The 14,190-nt window shown below is 51.9% G+C and overlaps 2 protein-coding genes across 3 annotated transcripts in view; one reads left to right on the forward strand and one right to left on the reverse strand.

Moving 5' to 3' along the window:
* Nucleotides 1-5,301, forward strand: part of Adamts7 (ADAM metallopeptidase with thrombospondin type 1 motif 7) — a 37,174-nt gene extending 31,873 nt beyond the window's left edge. For both annotated transcript variants that reach the window (XM_031345652.1, XM_031345653.1), the window contains 5 exons: nt 78-230; nt 791-964; nt 1,045-1,191; nt 2,142-2,304; nt 4,909-5,301. In XM_031345652.1, the coding sequence (XP_031201512.1) occupies nt 78-230; nt 791-964; nt 1,045-1,191; nt 2,142-2,304; nt 4,909-5,066 (795 nt within the window). In that variant the 3' untranslated portion in view covers nt 5,067-5,301. The remainder of the gene's footprint in view (nt 1-77; nt 231-790; nt 965-1,044; nt 1,192-2,141; nt 2,305-4,908) is intronic.
* A 1,873-nt stretch (nt 5,302-7,174) lies between these two features.
* Tbc1d2b (TBC1 domain family member 2B) overlaps nt 7,175-14,190 on the reverse strand; it is a 69,552-nt gene continuing 62,536 nt past the window's right edge. Inside the window, exons 12-13 of the mRNA XM_031345654.1 lie at nt 12,941-13,062; nt 7,175-10,347 (exon numbers count right to left, since the gene is read on the reverse strand). Coding sequence (XP_031201514.1) covers nt 10,152-10,347; nt 12,941-13,062 — 318 coding nt within the window. The 3' untranslated portion in view covers nt 7,175-10,151. The remainder of the gene's footprint in view (nt 10,348-12,940; nt 13,063-14,190) is intronic.

Genomic DNA, 14,190 nt, shown 5'->3' on the forward strand with positions numbered 1-14,190 from the left:
GGTAGTGGTGGTGGTGGGGGTGGTTTGAGGTCCTGGTGGTGATGGGCTGCTGGGCTTAGAGTATCTGTGGCCCACAGTGTTCCACCACCTGTGGCCTGGGCGCCATCTGGAGGCTAGTGCGCTGCAGCTCTGGCAAAGACAAGGACTGCACCCTCTCTAGCCGTCCCCAGCCGGCCCGCCATTGTCATCTGAGGCCCTGTGCTGCCTGGCGCGCGGGCAACTGGAGTAAGGTAAGCAGGGAGCCCTGGGTCCCGTGTGCGTGTGGTTGGAAGACCAGCAGGGCAGGGTTAATGTCATGCCACAGTCTGTACTCTGGTCCGGTCCTGTCCTCAGCCCTCTTGGAGCTCTTCATTCAGCATGGCCTGGCCCTGCTTGCCTTGCTGTCCCTCCTCTGTTCTTGTATCACCCACCATTAGACTCTCTTACCGCTCACCCTAATTCCATCTGTCTTGTCCCCTGGGGTTGCCACCTGGTGTCGACGTCTTCTGGGACTCTTTGGTCTAAGCTGGAAGGCTTTTTTGTTTTGTTTTTTGTTTTTTGTTTTTTGTTTTTTCGAGACAGGGATTCTCTGTATAGCCCTGGCTGTCTTGGAACTCACTCTGTAGACCAGGCTGGCCTCAAACCCAGAAATCTGCCTGCCTCTGCCTCCCAAGTGCTGGGATTAAAGGCATGCGCCACCACCGCCCGGCTTAAGCTGGAAGGTTTAACCCTGCTGTACAATAAGCCTCAATGGGTCATGTTGCATGCATGTGCATAGAACGTCTCTCTGTGTCTATTCTTTGCTCTCCAGTGCTCTCGAAACTGTGGTGGAGGTTCCTCTACAAGGGATGTACAATGTGTGGACACACGGGACCTCCGGCCGCTGCGGCCCTTTCACTGTCAGCCCGGGCCTACCAAACCACCCACCCATCAGCTTTGTGGGACCCAGCCCTGCCTTCCTTGGTACACCTCCTCCTGGAGAGAGGTGAGGTCTGGGCCTGGGGAGGTGGGGACTGAGGACGCCCTCCGACCCTGGCTTTACTTGATGCCTCCCTGTTCTTCCAGTGTTCTGAGGCTTGTGGTGGTGGTGAACAGCAGCGTCTGGTGACATGTCCAGAGCCGGGCCTCTGTGAGGAGTCGCTGAAACCTAACAACAGCAGGCCCTGCAACACCCACCCCTGCACTCAGTGGGTGGTAGGGCCCTGGGGTCAGGTGAGCAGGGTGGCTTGTGGGGAGGAGCTGGGAGCAATCCTTGGCAGATAGCCCTGGTCCCTTGGGCTTAGAAGGATGAGTTGTTGTTGTGTGTGCTGTGTGCTGGTCTCCGTGGCCCACTCAATATTCAGTTGTGCCCAGATCAAGTCCTTGTACCTTGCCAGGGAAAATCAGATAGAGGAAAAGTGGCCCATGTGGGGAAAGTCCTTCGAGGAGGGGACTTTGGGTTGACACCTAAAGGAGTCAGTGATGCTAAGGAGAGGGATAAAGAGAACAGCCATCGCTGAGCCCTGAGGCGGGAGGGATGGGGTGTTCAGGGAATGGAGCAAAGACCATTGTGGCAGAGGGGGAGTAGAGAAGCCCCCCCCACCCCCCAGGGCAGGGCAGCTTGCTGCTGAGCCTATTGGGTGCTGATTGGTTCAAGAACCTCACTGAGTGCTTGACCCACTGGCTGCTGAATGACTCTGGGCAGGTGCTTTGCCTTGCTGGGCTATTTTTTTTTCTTCCCCTTCATCTTTAAATTGGGAGCAGCATGGAGAAGGATTGGAAAAATCTGAAGTGCAGAGACCATGTTGCGGGAATTATAATAGCAAGCCTGTATTATGCCAGCACAGATTAATCCTGAGAACGGGCTGACTCGGGGTGGGGACCACACCTGAGACACTCTTGTCTTTCTCTCTGTGCTTGTAGCACACCTTCTGTGTCTCATGGGCACCAAGGGGCCTCATCCCAGGGTCTACCTTCTCTGTGGAGGCCTCTTGAGTGTGTTTTGCATTACTTCTTACTCGTATTGTGCCCTCATTGCAAGGACAGATGCCCCTAGTGACAGTGGGGTCAGCCCTAGGCTCTAGTCAGGGATGGCTTCCTGGAGAGGGTGGTGCTGTCCAGTGATGGCCAGTCCCTGACTGGGATGGCTGTCCTGAAGCCATTCTCTCCACTCTCCTGTGCAGTGCTCGGCCCCCTGCGGTGGTGGTGTTCAGCGGCGTCTGGTCAAATGTGTGAACACTCAGACAGGCTTGGCAGAGGAAGACAGCGACCTGTGTAGCCATGAGGCGTGGCCTGAGAGCTCACGGCCATGTGCCACTGAGGACTGTGAACTGCTTGAGCCCCCACGTGAGTGTCTCCTTACTCTTGGGGATGGTGGGAGAAGGGGAGGATGGCTGGAAACTGGAGAATCCTCTAGATGTTGGTTCCAGAACAGCTGCTGCTCTGTTTACAGTTGGTTCAAGCCGCATGGTCACCATCACTGGGAGGCCACAGGGTGCCAAGATCCGAGACTGGGAATCCGCCAAGGGGAATCCCAACTACTCAGGCATCCTGCAGGCAGCTTTGGTAGCCTTGGGAAGTGGAAGGAGCCTCCTGACCTCAGATGGGTCAAGCTTTTCTCCCCTGGGGTCTTAGTCCCTACAGTGAAGGGAAGATGTCCTTGGGCTGTGGGCATTCCCTACTCCTAGGAGGGTGACTGCCGGAGGTGGCAATGGGGCCACAGGAAGGACACTCGGTGGCAATGGGGCCACAGGAAAGACTATCTCCCAGGCTGCTACTGCTGCGCTTCCTGGCCAGCTGGGCCATTATGGAGGAAAGCTCTGAGCCAGAGGTAGCTCTGGAAATCACCTTCTTCCTGGAGCTCCAGCTGTCCCCAGTAGTGCTGAACACAGGAAACAGTGTGGCCCTTGAGTCACACCTGGGTACCTGATCGCCAGCTGTGTAGTCTTAGGCTTTATTTGCTGATCTGGGTTGTCATTTCCTCATGCACATTAGGGGCGGTCAATCCTTACTCTTGTATCAGTGGGCTCTGCGGGTGAAGGACTCAGTATTGCCAGGGCCCCTCCTTAGTGAAGGCTAGGCCACTTTTACCCCCGCCCTCCCAGTTTTGGCAGCCATTATTGTCCTCTGTTGCAAAAGCACGAGGAGTCTGAGGCCACCGCCAACACCTGAAGGAACCCAGAGCTTGGCATTTACTTATTGGTTTGATGTACCTGTTCCCAGGACAGTCTATCAGCCGGTTCCTGGTGGTATTGGCTCAGGACCAGAGTAGCTACTGCTCTGCCATTCTGCCCTGAATCCCATTGTCTCAAGGGAACAGGGAGATGCCAGCCTGAGTTTGTTAAGCCATCCCTGCCTGTGTCTCTCTCATCGTCTCCTTCCACCTACCCCACAGACTTCTAAGACACTCAGCACAGCTACGCTGGATGCTGTACCACAGAGCTTGCCTTTGGGACTGATAGTGCCTATGGCTCTTCTCTTTCTCACACCAAACTCAGGGTTGGCAGAAAATCCAGTAGCTATGGTCTCAAGTGGTGCAGCTAGGGAGAGGGCAGGAACCGAGTGAGGCTCTACCAGAAAGCCTGGCTTAGGAGGCTGTGGGCTTGCAAGGTCTCTAAAAGGAACGGGGAGGGTGGGCTTAGCAGGGACTCCTGGAAGTGACTAGGCTTCTGCCCAATGCCCATGTGAAGAGCCTCCCTGCCCCCTTTACCCCACATCCCCTCAAGTGAAGGGAGCCAATCAGGGAAGACTCTTGGATCGCAAGTTCCTGGAGCATCCAGGATGTTTTGATAGTTTGTGGGACTGTTCAACAGGACATTTGGAAATCTTGGAAACCCCAGGGTGTGTGATCACCGTGGCAAGGCAGCTCACGTGCCTAGTCATGCGTCCTTCCCCTTGGAGGTGGGGGCTGTTATCAAGAGGAAACCTTCATTCCGTGCTTAGGCCTGCCGGAGGTCACCCAGGGGAACTAGTGTGACAGTTCGGAGTTGCTTCCTAAAGGGTAGGGTGGAGGGGCTCCTCTGCTGCCTTGTTCCCTCTGCTGCACCTGGGGATGTCCCAGACCAGGTCCCACAGCTGCCCTCCTGCTCTTCCTCCCCAGGGAATCTGCAGAAGCAAGCGGGGGTCTGGGCAGCTGTGGTTTCAGCGGCAGCAACAGCGAAGCAGTAGCACTGGGAGGAAGGCCAAGGGTCTGGAAGCAAGCCACTTTCCAAAATAGCTTTCCCGGGAGAGCCAGCCAGACCTCGGATCCTGACAGCTAGGGCTTAAGACTCTCCCTCCCCTGTGCCCTGTCACCAGGGGCCTGACCCAATCTTTGGTTCCTACTGATGATCTCTGTGGCCTTGGCCACGTCCAACTTTCTGGGCTTCACCACCCAATGAAATAAATAGGCTGTCCTGCCACACAAAGGTTCAGGGTGAACATGGTCCACATGAGACTGGGAAGGTCGGGGGAGGGGCAGTAGAGTGATGACAGCAAAGGCATGTGGGGCCAATGGAGGTGGCAGAGTGTTGAGTGGATGCATATTGACAGTGCCTGAGATGAAGTGCTGTGCCTGAGATGAAGTGCTGGGCCTGGTCCCGTCCAGTACCAGGGGTGAGCAGGGACAAAGATGGGGCCGAGAGGTTTCCGTCGCTGACCATTAATTAGGCTCTTAGGTATCTCCTGAGGTGGTAAAGGATGGGGGTCTTTGAACTTTTCTTCCAGAAAGCTAAGTCCCAACTATGTCAGTAGTCCAAGGGCAGGTGAGGCAGGGACAAGAGCTAGGGACTCGGGGTTCTGATTCTGGGGATATCCTTCAGACACTGGGTTTCTTGTTGGCTGCTATTCTTTCTAAGGCAATAGGGCGAGGGGCTTTTCAGTTGAACCACTGGGTGACAAAGTATGGTTCTGGAGGCCACGCCCACCGATTCTAACCACTGTACCTCCTCTCCTCCATTCTTCCCTTTCCAGGTTGTGAGCGGGATCGCCTGTCCTTCAATTTCTGTGAGACGCTGCGCCTGCTGGGCCGCTGCCAGCTGCCCACCATCCGCGCTCAGTGCTGCCGCTCATGTCCCCCACTCAGCCATGGTGTCCCTTCCCGAGGCCATCAGCAGGTGGCCAGACGGTAAACCGAGGCCTGGCATACACCAACGCACATCAGAATGCACAGACTGACCCATGACACACAGACCTCAGTGCCCCACCACAGGCTGCGGTGGAGCCCCGCTCCTCGTGTCCTAATGGTGCTAACCCCACCCCTGCACAGTGGCAGGCTGGGGACCCCCCTTTCCTTTCAGAAAAGGTATTTTTTTATTCTAACAGTTTGCACAATGGTTATTGTTTTACATAAATGAGTTATTTACCCTTTCAAAGTGGTTTGGTCTTGTCTTGGATTTGGAGACTCTCTAACATGACACCTACCTACCTACCTACCTACCTACCTACCTACCTTTCTTGTCAAATGGCTACTACCTTGTCCCTTGTTGGAGTCAGAGCAGACAGCAGCTTCTCTGTTCCATGCAAAGATGCCTAGTATAGACACTCAAGGTCCTGAAGGGGGTGGAGGTGGCTTCTAGGGAAGGTTAGATGGTGTGAGCAGGAAGATCTTCACAAGGGGTACAGCTTGGCAGAGGTCCAGGGAGTCCTGTTTCACTGTTCCCAGACACCTCTGCCTTCCATGAAGGTCCTCAGAGACTTGTGTTTCACAGAAATGGAGTCATGCATACTCATGCATCAGGCTGTCTTGTCTCTTAGGGGGTGGCAAGACAGTAGGTACAGTTCAGGTGTGCTACTTGAGAGCGTCTGGGCATGTAGGTACTTTGGAAAAGGATCCTGGTTAGTGACAGGGATAACTAAGCCTTCTTCCCAGGCTTGGCCTCTTTCTGCCCCTTCCTTCTGGCTGTGAGCCATCCTCTGGAGTCTTCCGGAAGGCATTATGGCCCTCCTCCAAATTTGAGGCCCTGAGGTTCCGGATGGGCACCTGTCCCATTTTATTTGCCAGAGTGAGGTGCACATGGAAGCATGAAGGCACACTGGAAGTGGCTCCCTGAGACTATAAAAGGGCATCAGGGAGTGGACCCAGTCAGTCCACCTGCACCTATCGTGGGACTTGCTCTCCCTCGGAGTGGGGAGGGTAGAGCAGGGGTTGATGCTCTCAGGAGTAATAGATATTTTCCCAGCTCTGGGTTCCATATGCTCCTGCCATCTCACGCTGAAGCGGAACAGGTGAGAAGGTCAGAGTGGAGGGAAGTGACTGGCCCAGGAGTACATGCCTAGGAGGTACAGGCCTGGTACAGCTCTTGAGCCCCGACCTCCTATTCTGGACTCCAGGTACACCTGTGCATGGCTTGGTCAAAGTCAGGCAGTCTACCAGGTCACTCAGGAAAGCAAGTCACTAGTGACCTGTGTGCATCCAAGCACAACCATGCTGAGGGTGGAGAGGCTTCTTATTGGGTTTGTTTCTTATTTGGGCCTGCAGCAGCCCTGTGGGCCCAAAGAGGCCCTAGGGATCCACTCTGAGTAATGGCTTCCTATAACTCTGCCTAATCCACTCCCCATGGCAACTTCTTACAAAGACGGGAGCAGAGCCATCTCCTTGCTCAAGACTCATCCACAGCGGGGAGCTGACACTGTGGCAGAGCCCTAGGGTCCCTGACCCAACTCTGGCTTCTGCTCTTACTCTAGTGCTGTGTGGCCTCAGGAGCGCACCACCCCCCAGCCTTGCTGAATAAATCCATGTCTCCCACAGAACAGCAGCAGTGTAATAGGTCCAGGCCTACACTGACGGGTCCGGGTCAACCTCCCCACCCCCTTGATGGAAAGTCATTTGGTCCTAATCATTCTTGGTTTTTTCCAGAGATGTCTGGGGGAGTCCCTAGTGGCAGCTGGGCCTGAGCTGTCCACACAGACAGGAGGCAAACAAGCCATGACTCAGGCTAGGCATGCACAGCTGGGGCAAACGGGTACCTATCTCCCTAGGGGGTGAGGTGGGTAAACTGTCCCACATACAGGCAGCATTTCACTTAGGGCTTCAGCCTCTGCCCATTGTACTCAGGGCAACTGAGGTCTACCAGTACTGGTAAGGGCATCCTGTCTCTTCCTACCCAACGGAACCAAGGGAAGAGACATACAAATCATCAGGCTGCCAAAGTGGAGAAGCCCCTCATGTATACCTCATACCACAAGACCATGCAGAGGCTTCTGTCAGAAATGACTACAACTACCTTTCAAGGCAGAATGTAATACAAATTAGTTTATTTCTTCCTTTTACAAGTCTAACATTTAACTCAAGGGTGAGCATGGAAGCTGCTGTGGTATAAAAGGACAGTCACTTGGCAGTGTGCCCTCAAGTCCCCCAGTTGCCCACAGGAGAAGAGCCTCATACACCGGGCTTGCCTCTAGCCTCTGTCTTCAAGGACTTTCCTGACCAGTCACCCACCCAGAGGTGGCCGCATCAGGATATCACTGTACCAAGTGAAAGGGGCATGCACTGTAACATAGCTAACAAGACATGACTGGGTACTGCCCAGGGTACCTCCTATATTAACAGACCCCAGCTAACACCAGAGAAGTAAATGCTGACCAGTTACTACTGTTCGGTTGTCATCATGGCTAGAAGTAGCCTCCGAGGCTACCTGGGTGAGCAGAAGAGGGCGACAGTCAAGGTTAAGAGGAAAAGGTGTCACAAGAGGGACCTGCAATCTGGGAGTCTCGGGTTGACATAAATACATACAGGAGAGTTGTGCACACAAAATAGAACTTGTTATATAAAAGTACAGGATCTAGAAAAACCTTAATACAAAATAGTCTATAAAAATATAAAATGTAGTGAAAATATAAAAGTATCAACAGTTGAGATATTGGTAAGTCCCACCAGGTGGGGTGCTGAGGGCAGGGTGCTCCCCTACTGTGGCATGTGCATTTGGACCCACATGCTGGAGGCTGTGCTTTGGGTCGCTCAGCCCACAAGGCTCACCAGGCAAGAGCCATGCATGTCATGCTGGGTAAAGGTTCAGATGAAAAGCAGCACAAGGCAGCCCCTGACGTTACTGCCTGACATTACGGTGGCTGGGAGAAGCCTGGAACCTCAGGAGCACTGGAGGGTGAAGACAGGTCTCGGTGATGAGGGAATGGGAGAAGATGGCTCAGTTACTGGAGCCCCATGCCTATGGGACGAGCGTCTGTCATTTTGTCCCCAAACTGGAAAGAGGGCAACCATTCCTTCTCAGCACTGAAGACACTGAGTCGTTTATTCCAGGGAGGAGAGCCTCTAAGTGTGCATTCCCTTTGAAACCTCTTGAGACTTTTACCTGGGCACTGATGCTAACTGCCTGAGAAACTAACGCTGTCTCTCAGGGAATGGCAGAATAGGTACCCGCGCATACTGGAGATTTTATTTTTTGTCAATCTCTGAGCTGGAACCCAGAGATTCTTTAGGGCCCCACACCCAGGCACACGTTCTAAGCCATGTCCTCAGCATCAGGAGGTACTTTGCCTCCACCAGCACATAGAACAAAAGCAGCCCGCCACAAAGATTGCATTTACATCAAATGCATATTTGGACTGGCATCTTCTGGTAGGAAACTCACATGGCAACTGAGCCATGGGGCTGAGCTGCGGGTCTCCAACCCTATCCTACTGCACCTCCTAACAGCTGTCCCCAAGGCATTCACAGGGGGTGGGGCATCTTCCAGCATTTGGTCTCAGGGAGGCTCTGGGAACAACAGTGAGACCAGTCCAGCTCCAGACAGCTTCCCAAAGAAGCCAGGCCTCGAACCACCATCCCAAAGACACAAGGATGATATTTTTGATACCTGAAAATAGACAAAGGCTATTGGCTAAATATAGAGACCAGCTCCTTTTACATGGTAATAAATGAAGCAACTTTTAGAGAAGTTAAACATAGTCTAGATACTGAAGAATGGACTCAGCCACTCAAGTGCTAGACAGCAGACAACAAAACCAGGAAGACGGGTCATGGAAAAAGCACTTCTCAAGACTGTCTTGCTCCGCTCCTTGTCTGAGTGTGTTTACACTAAGGACTGTTTCCATCCCCCCCCCCAAGGTAGTGTAAAGTAGTCCACTTAAGGCTGTTTCCCTTGTGTTCCCATAATACTGTGTAACAAGATGTTTTCTCATGACAGCCACCCATCAGAGATGCGCCAGGACTGAGCAAAAATAACCTTTCTTGTTCAGACCCGCTCTGGGCTTCCAGAAGGAAGTGTTCCAGGTCCCCAGAGTCTGCTATGCAGAGGCCACAGTGGTCACGGATCCCTGCTGAGGACAAGGATGATCCCCGCAACAGAGACTAGGAGAGCTCGTCACTCTTGTTCCCAAGCAAAGGTGCTTCCAGATTCAGGAAGCTGGAAGTGAGCCCCACTCCCCACACAGTGTTGGGCAGGAGAGATTCTAGAGCTCTGAATCCAGGAGCCCACAAGCCACAGATCTGAGAGATTCCTATGCAGGGGTGGGTCTACTGCAAGGTTCCCCTGGAATCCCAAACCAGCCACACTTGGAGAATGGTGTCTACAAGTCAGCTCCCAGCTAGAAGAACTTTCCACAGCACCTCTTGGAGATGTGCTAGCCCTACTGCAAGTTGGTACAGACAGCTGGCAAAATAGATGGCAGTGAGAAGTATGGGGGCTGCTACAGAGCAGGGCGAGTGCTACAGTCTGAAAGGCTGTATAGGAGGGCAAAGGCTAGTCCAGAAGGGACTGAGGCTGGCAGGGCGAAGCCACCAGAAGAGGGCTCCCATGCTCTCTAGGGAGGCCAGTTCTGTGCTTGCCTTTTTAAGAGGTCCCTCTTCTTATGGTGACCTTTTGCTCCTGGAAGCAGCCATACTGCAGCCCCCTGCGCATTTCTCCACAGTGCTACTCTTGGATAAAAGAGCGAGCATAGGGAGATGTGGAACATAGTTTTTGCAGGGCGAAACACCCACACAACTGGCAGATGCTGTAAACAAGCCCTTGGAAAGAGTCACCTGGTGAGTCACCAATCAGGCAGCAAGCATATGATGCATATGACTGAATGCCGGGACATGGACCCCTGCCCCAAATGGGGGATGAGAAAGTGCAGCTTAGCTCTGGACATCTGCCCAGCAGATACCCAGAGGCTGTAGATGTTACAATCTGACAGCGGATGTGCAGAGATGTGCTTCTGCTACTTTTGGTTACGAAGGAAGGCAAAAAGAGCAGCATCCTAGGGTGGGGATTCATTCAAGTGTCTTCCTCCTCATCGCTAACTAGCTCGCCTTTGTCAGGGCTAGTGTCCCGCTCACGCAGGAAGTCCTCTCGAATGGCTTCCAGCTCTGTCAGCTCCAGCCGGACCTTCTCCAAGTGGTAGGCTCTCCGGTTCCGGATCTGGCGCAGGGGGAAGGGGTTCAGATCCCCAAAGGAGATGCTGATCAGCTTCCTGGTAGGACAAAGGGCAGAGACGCGCATCAGCAGAGTTCAGGTGAGTGCTCAGAGCACTGCCTAGAGACCAGAGAAGGGAGTAAGGGACATGTGCCATGTGATGGGGAATGTCATCCTGGGAACCCAGGCCCATCTTATGCAGAGAGGCGGAAGGCACAGTGAGCTCAGAATCCCCATTTTGACCTGATTCTTCATCTGCACATTGGAAGCAATGGGGGTGTATTCTGTACAGTTCTTACACATAGTAGGAACTAATAGTCTAGTGTTCACTTAGAGATAGCAGGTGTCAATGAGTATGAGTTTTCAGGAAAACTGCCCTGACACCAATGGACTAGGCATGGTGATGACATCAGATCCTATCTGCAGTGTGACTTTTACCAAGATAAACTCTACAGAGGTACATGCAGCTTTCAACACACCAACTGACAACAATGTCTTAAGTTTGCAACACTTTAATCACTGGACCGTTTGTAATTAAAAATAGAGCTAAGGATGGCCTGGATGCCTGGCTTTGTTCTCCAGCACTCATGGGTCTGCTGTACTGGTTCCTGGGTACCACGGAAAGACGGAGCTTCTCCTACACCAAGGGGTAGGCTACTTCCCAAATGATTCTGCCAGGCCCATGTTCTTGGTTCCCGACAGCAGGGGTGCATTCCCTCGTCGGCTTGTGCTGCTCCAAGGCCTGAGCTCCATTTAGTATAGGCGTACAAAGGATATGTGTCTTTCTCATTTTTATATTTCAAACAGCTTCTCTTTAAGGAAGTGAAAGGTGAGACTGGCCTGCTCTCTTTATAAGCCAAATTCCGCTTATGTTCTAGGACAGTCAAGTACTGGAGGTTAAGGCAGCTGATGAGGCCCAGCTGTTGTGTCAGGCCCAGCTTTGTGAGTTAGTGTTACAGCACTGAGACTGGGAACCAGGAGGCCACCACTGTCCTTCCTCTTACATGAGCAACAGGCTCTTTAAGCCAGAAACCTCAGCCCTTTCTTCAGAAAGTTAAAAAGGGGATACTAAATTATTAGTTTACTCCTCTAGTTGGAAACAGCCAACTGTAACATGGCCCAGGCTGCGTTACAAGGTAAGCCAGACACTGCCCTTGCGTGCTCAGCCCCTAATGGACCCCAAGAAGTCCCCCCACTGCCACCAACCACTTCAATCTTGTATCGTCCAGGGTCACCTGAATGTACCTGGCTATGGAAACCCCTGAGCACTATGTAAGACCTATCTACTCTGCAGAACTGCCTCTCAGCCAGCTAGTATGGGCAGCTCCTTAAAGTACGAAAACTCCAGTGTGGAGGTGGATCAAAGACACCAGCAACCTCAGCAACTTCCCAGGAGGTGGGAAGGTGCAGGACAGGGGGATGGGAACTGGAACTCATGCACATATTGGGAGCTCTTGATCTGTGACCTTGACTTTCTAAAGCAAAGGAGAAACTGCATCATGAGCCATTCACCAGGTGGCGCTGTAGGATCACGCAAGATGGGAGCTGCCTTGTTCTATCCACCGGTGACAGGAAGTAGAGGAGGAAGATTTATCTCCAGGCAGCCCTGACACCCCTCTTAAGATTGTCATGGGTGAGACAAAAATCCATCTCTGGAACCAAAATGCTCTCAACAGTATCAACTGTCATGTGGGAATTCATTCAGTAATTCTTAATAATCTTGACCAATGCGATGTGAACACAATCCTCATTCTGAATGTTTCATCAGTCTTGAACAGCAAACACTCTCAGATACCCTTTCTCACTGAGCACAAATCTGGTTAGTCTTGTGTTAGCACTAAGCCTAAAATCATCTTGAAAACGCACTCGCCAAGAGAAAGATCATAAAAACAGCGTCAACCTCCCGGAGACCTGGTGTAGCTTCCGCCAACCACTTCCGCTGCCGATGTCTACCCCAGCTGCCAGAACCAGAGCCACCACCAATTGTGGCCTAGGAGAAATGGCAGCCCAGACAAGAAATAACCATGTGGCTTGAGGTATGTGTATGTATACATGTGGGAAAATGATTCAGGACTATTCCAGCTGTTCAAGCCAGAAACCTAGGGTTCTTCCAAGTTCAAAATCCCCAATCTCTTCCATCTGTTCCACTTTCTCCACTCCTCAGGACATCCCTCTCTGAGCCACCACCTTCCCTCCTGGAGACTTCTAACAGTCACTGTCTACCCTCCCAGTGGCTGGCCCTGCCCCACTCCTCTTATCCTTCAGTGACTTTCCACTGTGTTTAGAATGAAGCTAAAATTCCTGAGCATAGTCGAAGGAGGCAGGCTAGGATGTAGCCATGAGCCCCAGCACCCTGGCCCGAGCTTGGTGGCCCCTCCCACTGTTCCCAAACATGATTGTTCTGAACCCCTCTGTGCCTCAAGGCATCCCTGTGAAGCACAGCTTAGGCTTCCGCATCACTACATGGATCAGCAAAGGCTTGGTCCCTCGGGAAACCTCAGAGTTGAGGGCTGTCTTTTTATCTACCATCCCACTTCTGTAAGGCTCTGCCCTATCAGAGACAGAGATATGGCCCTTCTCATTTCTTTTTCTAGGAAGGAGTGCCACTGCCTCCTGGAGAGCTCTGAGTCTGAGGACCCCTGTGGACTCACCTGGCATCGAGGATAGTCCGAGTGAAGTAACGGAGATACTTGAATATGGACATCGAATCTTGCAATTTCAAGATCTCCTCTTCCTTATATTTAAAAAGTGCCAGGGCAAAACGGAAAATAACCTGTGGGAAAGCCAGGGAAACTAGAATTGAAGATACACTGTGGCTATAGGTATGAGGCTGGACTCTGGAGGTCTCCCTGGGCTGGCTAGAAGAAGTATCCTGAGGACCTGCCTTAGGGCAGACACCTGAACTGGAGGGTGACTGCCGGACTGGACAAGGCCCTTAAGTACAGGGAAACAAATGCTTGTGGTTTCCAACAGCTCAGCTCAAAGCAGAAATGTTCCCATGAAGTAAGATGACTTGTGGAATCCTTTCACACTGGGCTAACCTATAAAGGTAATTCAACGAAGAATACACACCTAGACACCAGTTTTACATATGATCAAAACCTGGGCTTTTTTGACTGAAAATGTGAAGCTGCCAACTCCAGAATCAGGCATAGTCTCAGCTGGTGAACTGGTGAAATAATCAGTGGATTTTGCTGATTTGTTTTTGGGGTACTCTGGGCAAGGCTAGGAGGGAGTGAACTCCTGGTGATCTTACAAGTCCAGGCAGCTTTGGAACAAACTGCTATTTCCACATCTAAGAGCCCTGAATGGCCTGCTCTAGCCTACACTGTATCGTACATAGAAAGTGGTATTTATAAGGTTAAAATTTCATGGTTTTCTTCACATACCTAAGGCCCAATAGGAACAGCATTTATAATCCTAGTTGAGAATTCTTTGTATTAACGATAAATTAGATTATAAAAAACATAATGCCTCGTGTTGGAACTGAATCTGCATATGGGGTGATACACACACTTGCAGAAGGCCTTCTGAGTGGCAAGCTGGTGTTAGCCCAATGCTGCCCATGGACCAACCTTTGATCCTGCAAATCTAGGCTAAATCTATAATGCACTTGCATACCTGCAGAGAGGTGAAAGTCCCATGAGAGCTGGGTGCGTGCAGCTTGTTCTGAAGCAGCAAGAGATTGGAAACAACTAAAGCGGCCACCATGAGGGGCTGCGGTGTACAAGGAAACTCCAGCAAGTTACAAAACAGGTTCTCCAAGTGCTGACACAGGACTAGCTCCAAGATGCAGTAAAGTTAAAAGCTGTGCTTAAGAAACGTGAAGCCTCCAAAAGAACAAACAACGGTATGCACTCTCTGATAAGTGGTTATTAGCCCAGAAGTTTGGAATACAGGA

This window comes from Mastomys coucha, unplaced genomic scaffold (genome assembly GCF_008632895.1).
Source record: "Mastomys coucha isolate ucsf_1 unplaced genomic scaffold, UCSF_Mcou_1 pScaffold23, whole genome shotgun sequence".
Lineage (NCBI taxonomy): Eukaryota > Metazoa > Chordata > Mammalia > Rodentia > Muridae > Mastomys > Mastomys coucha.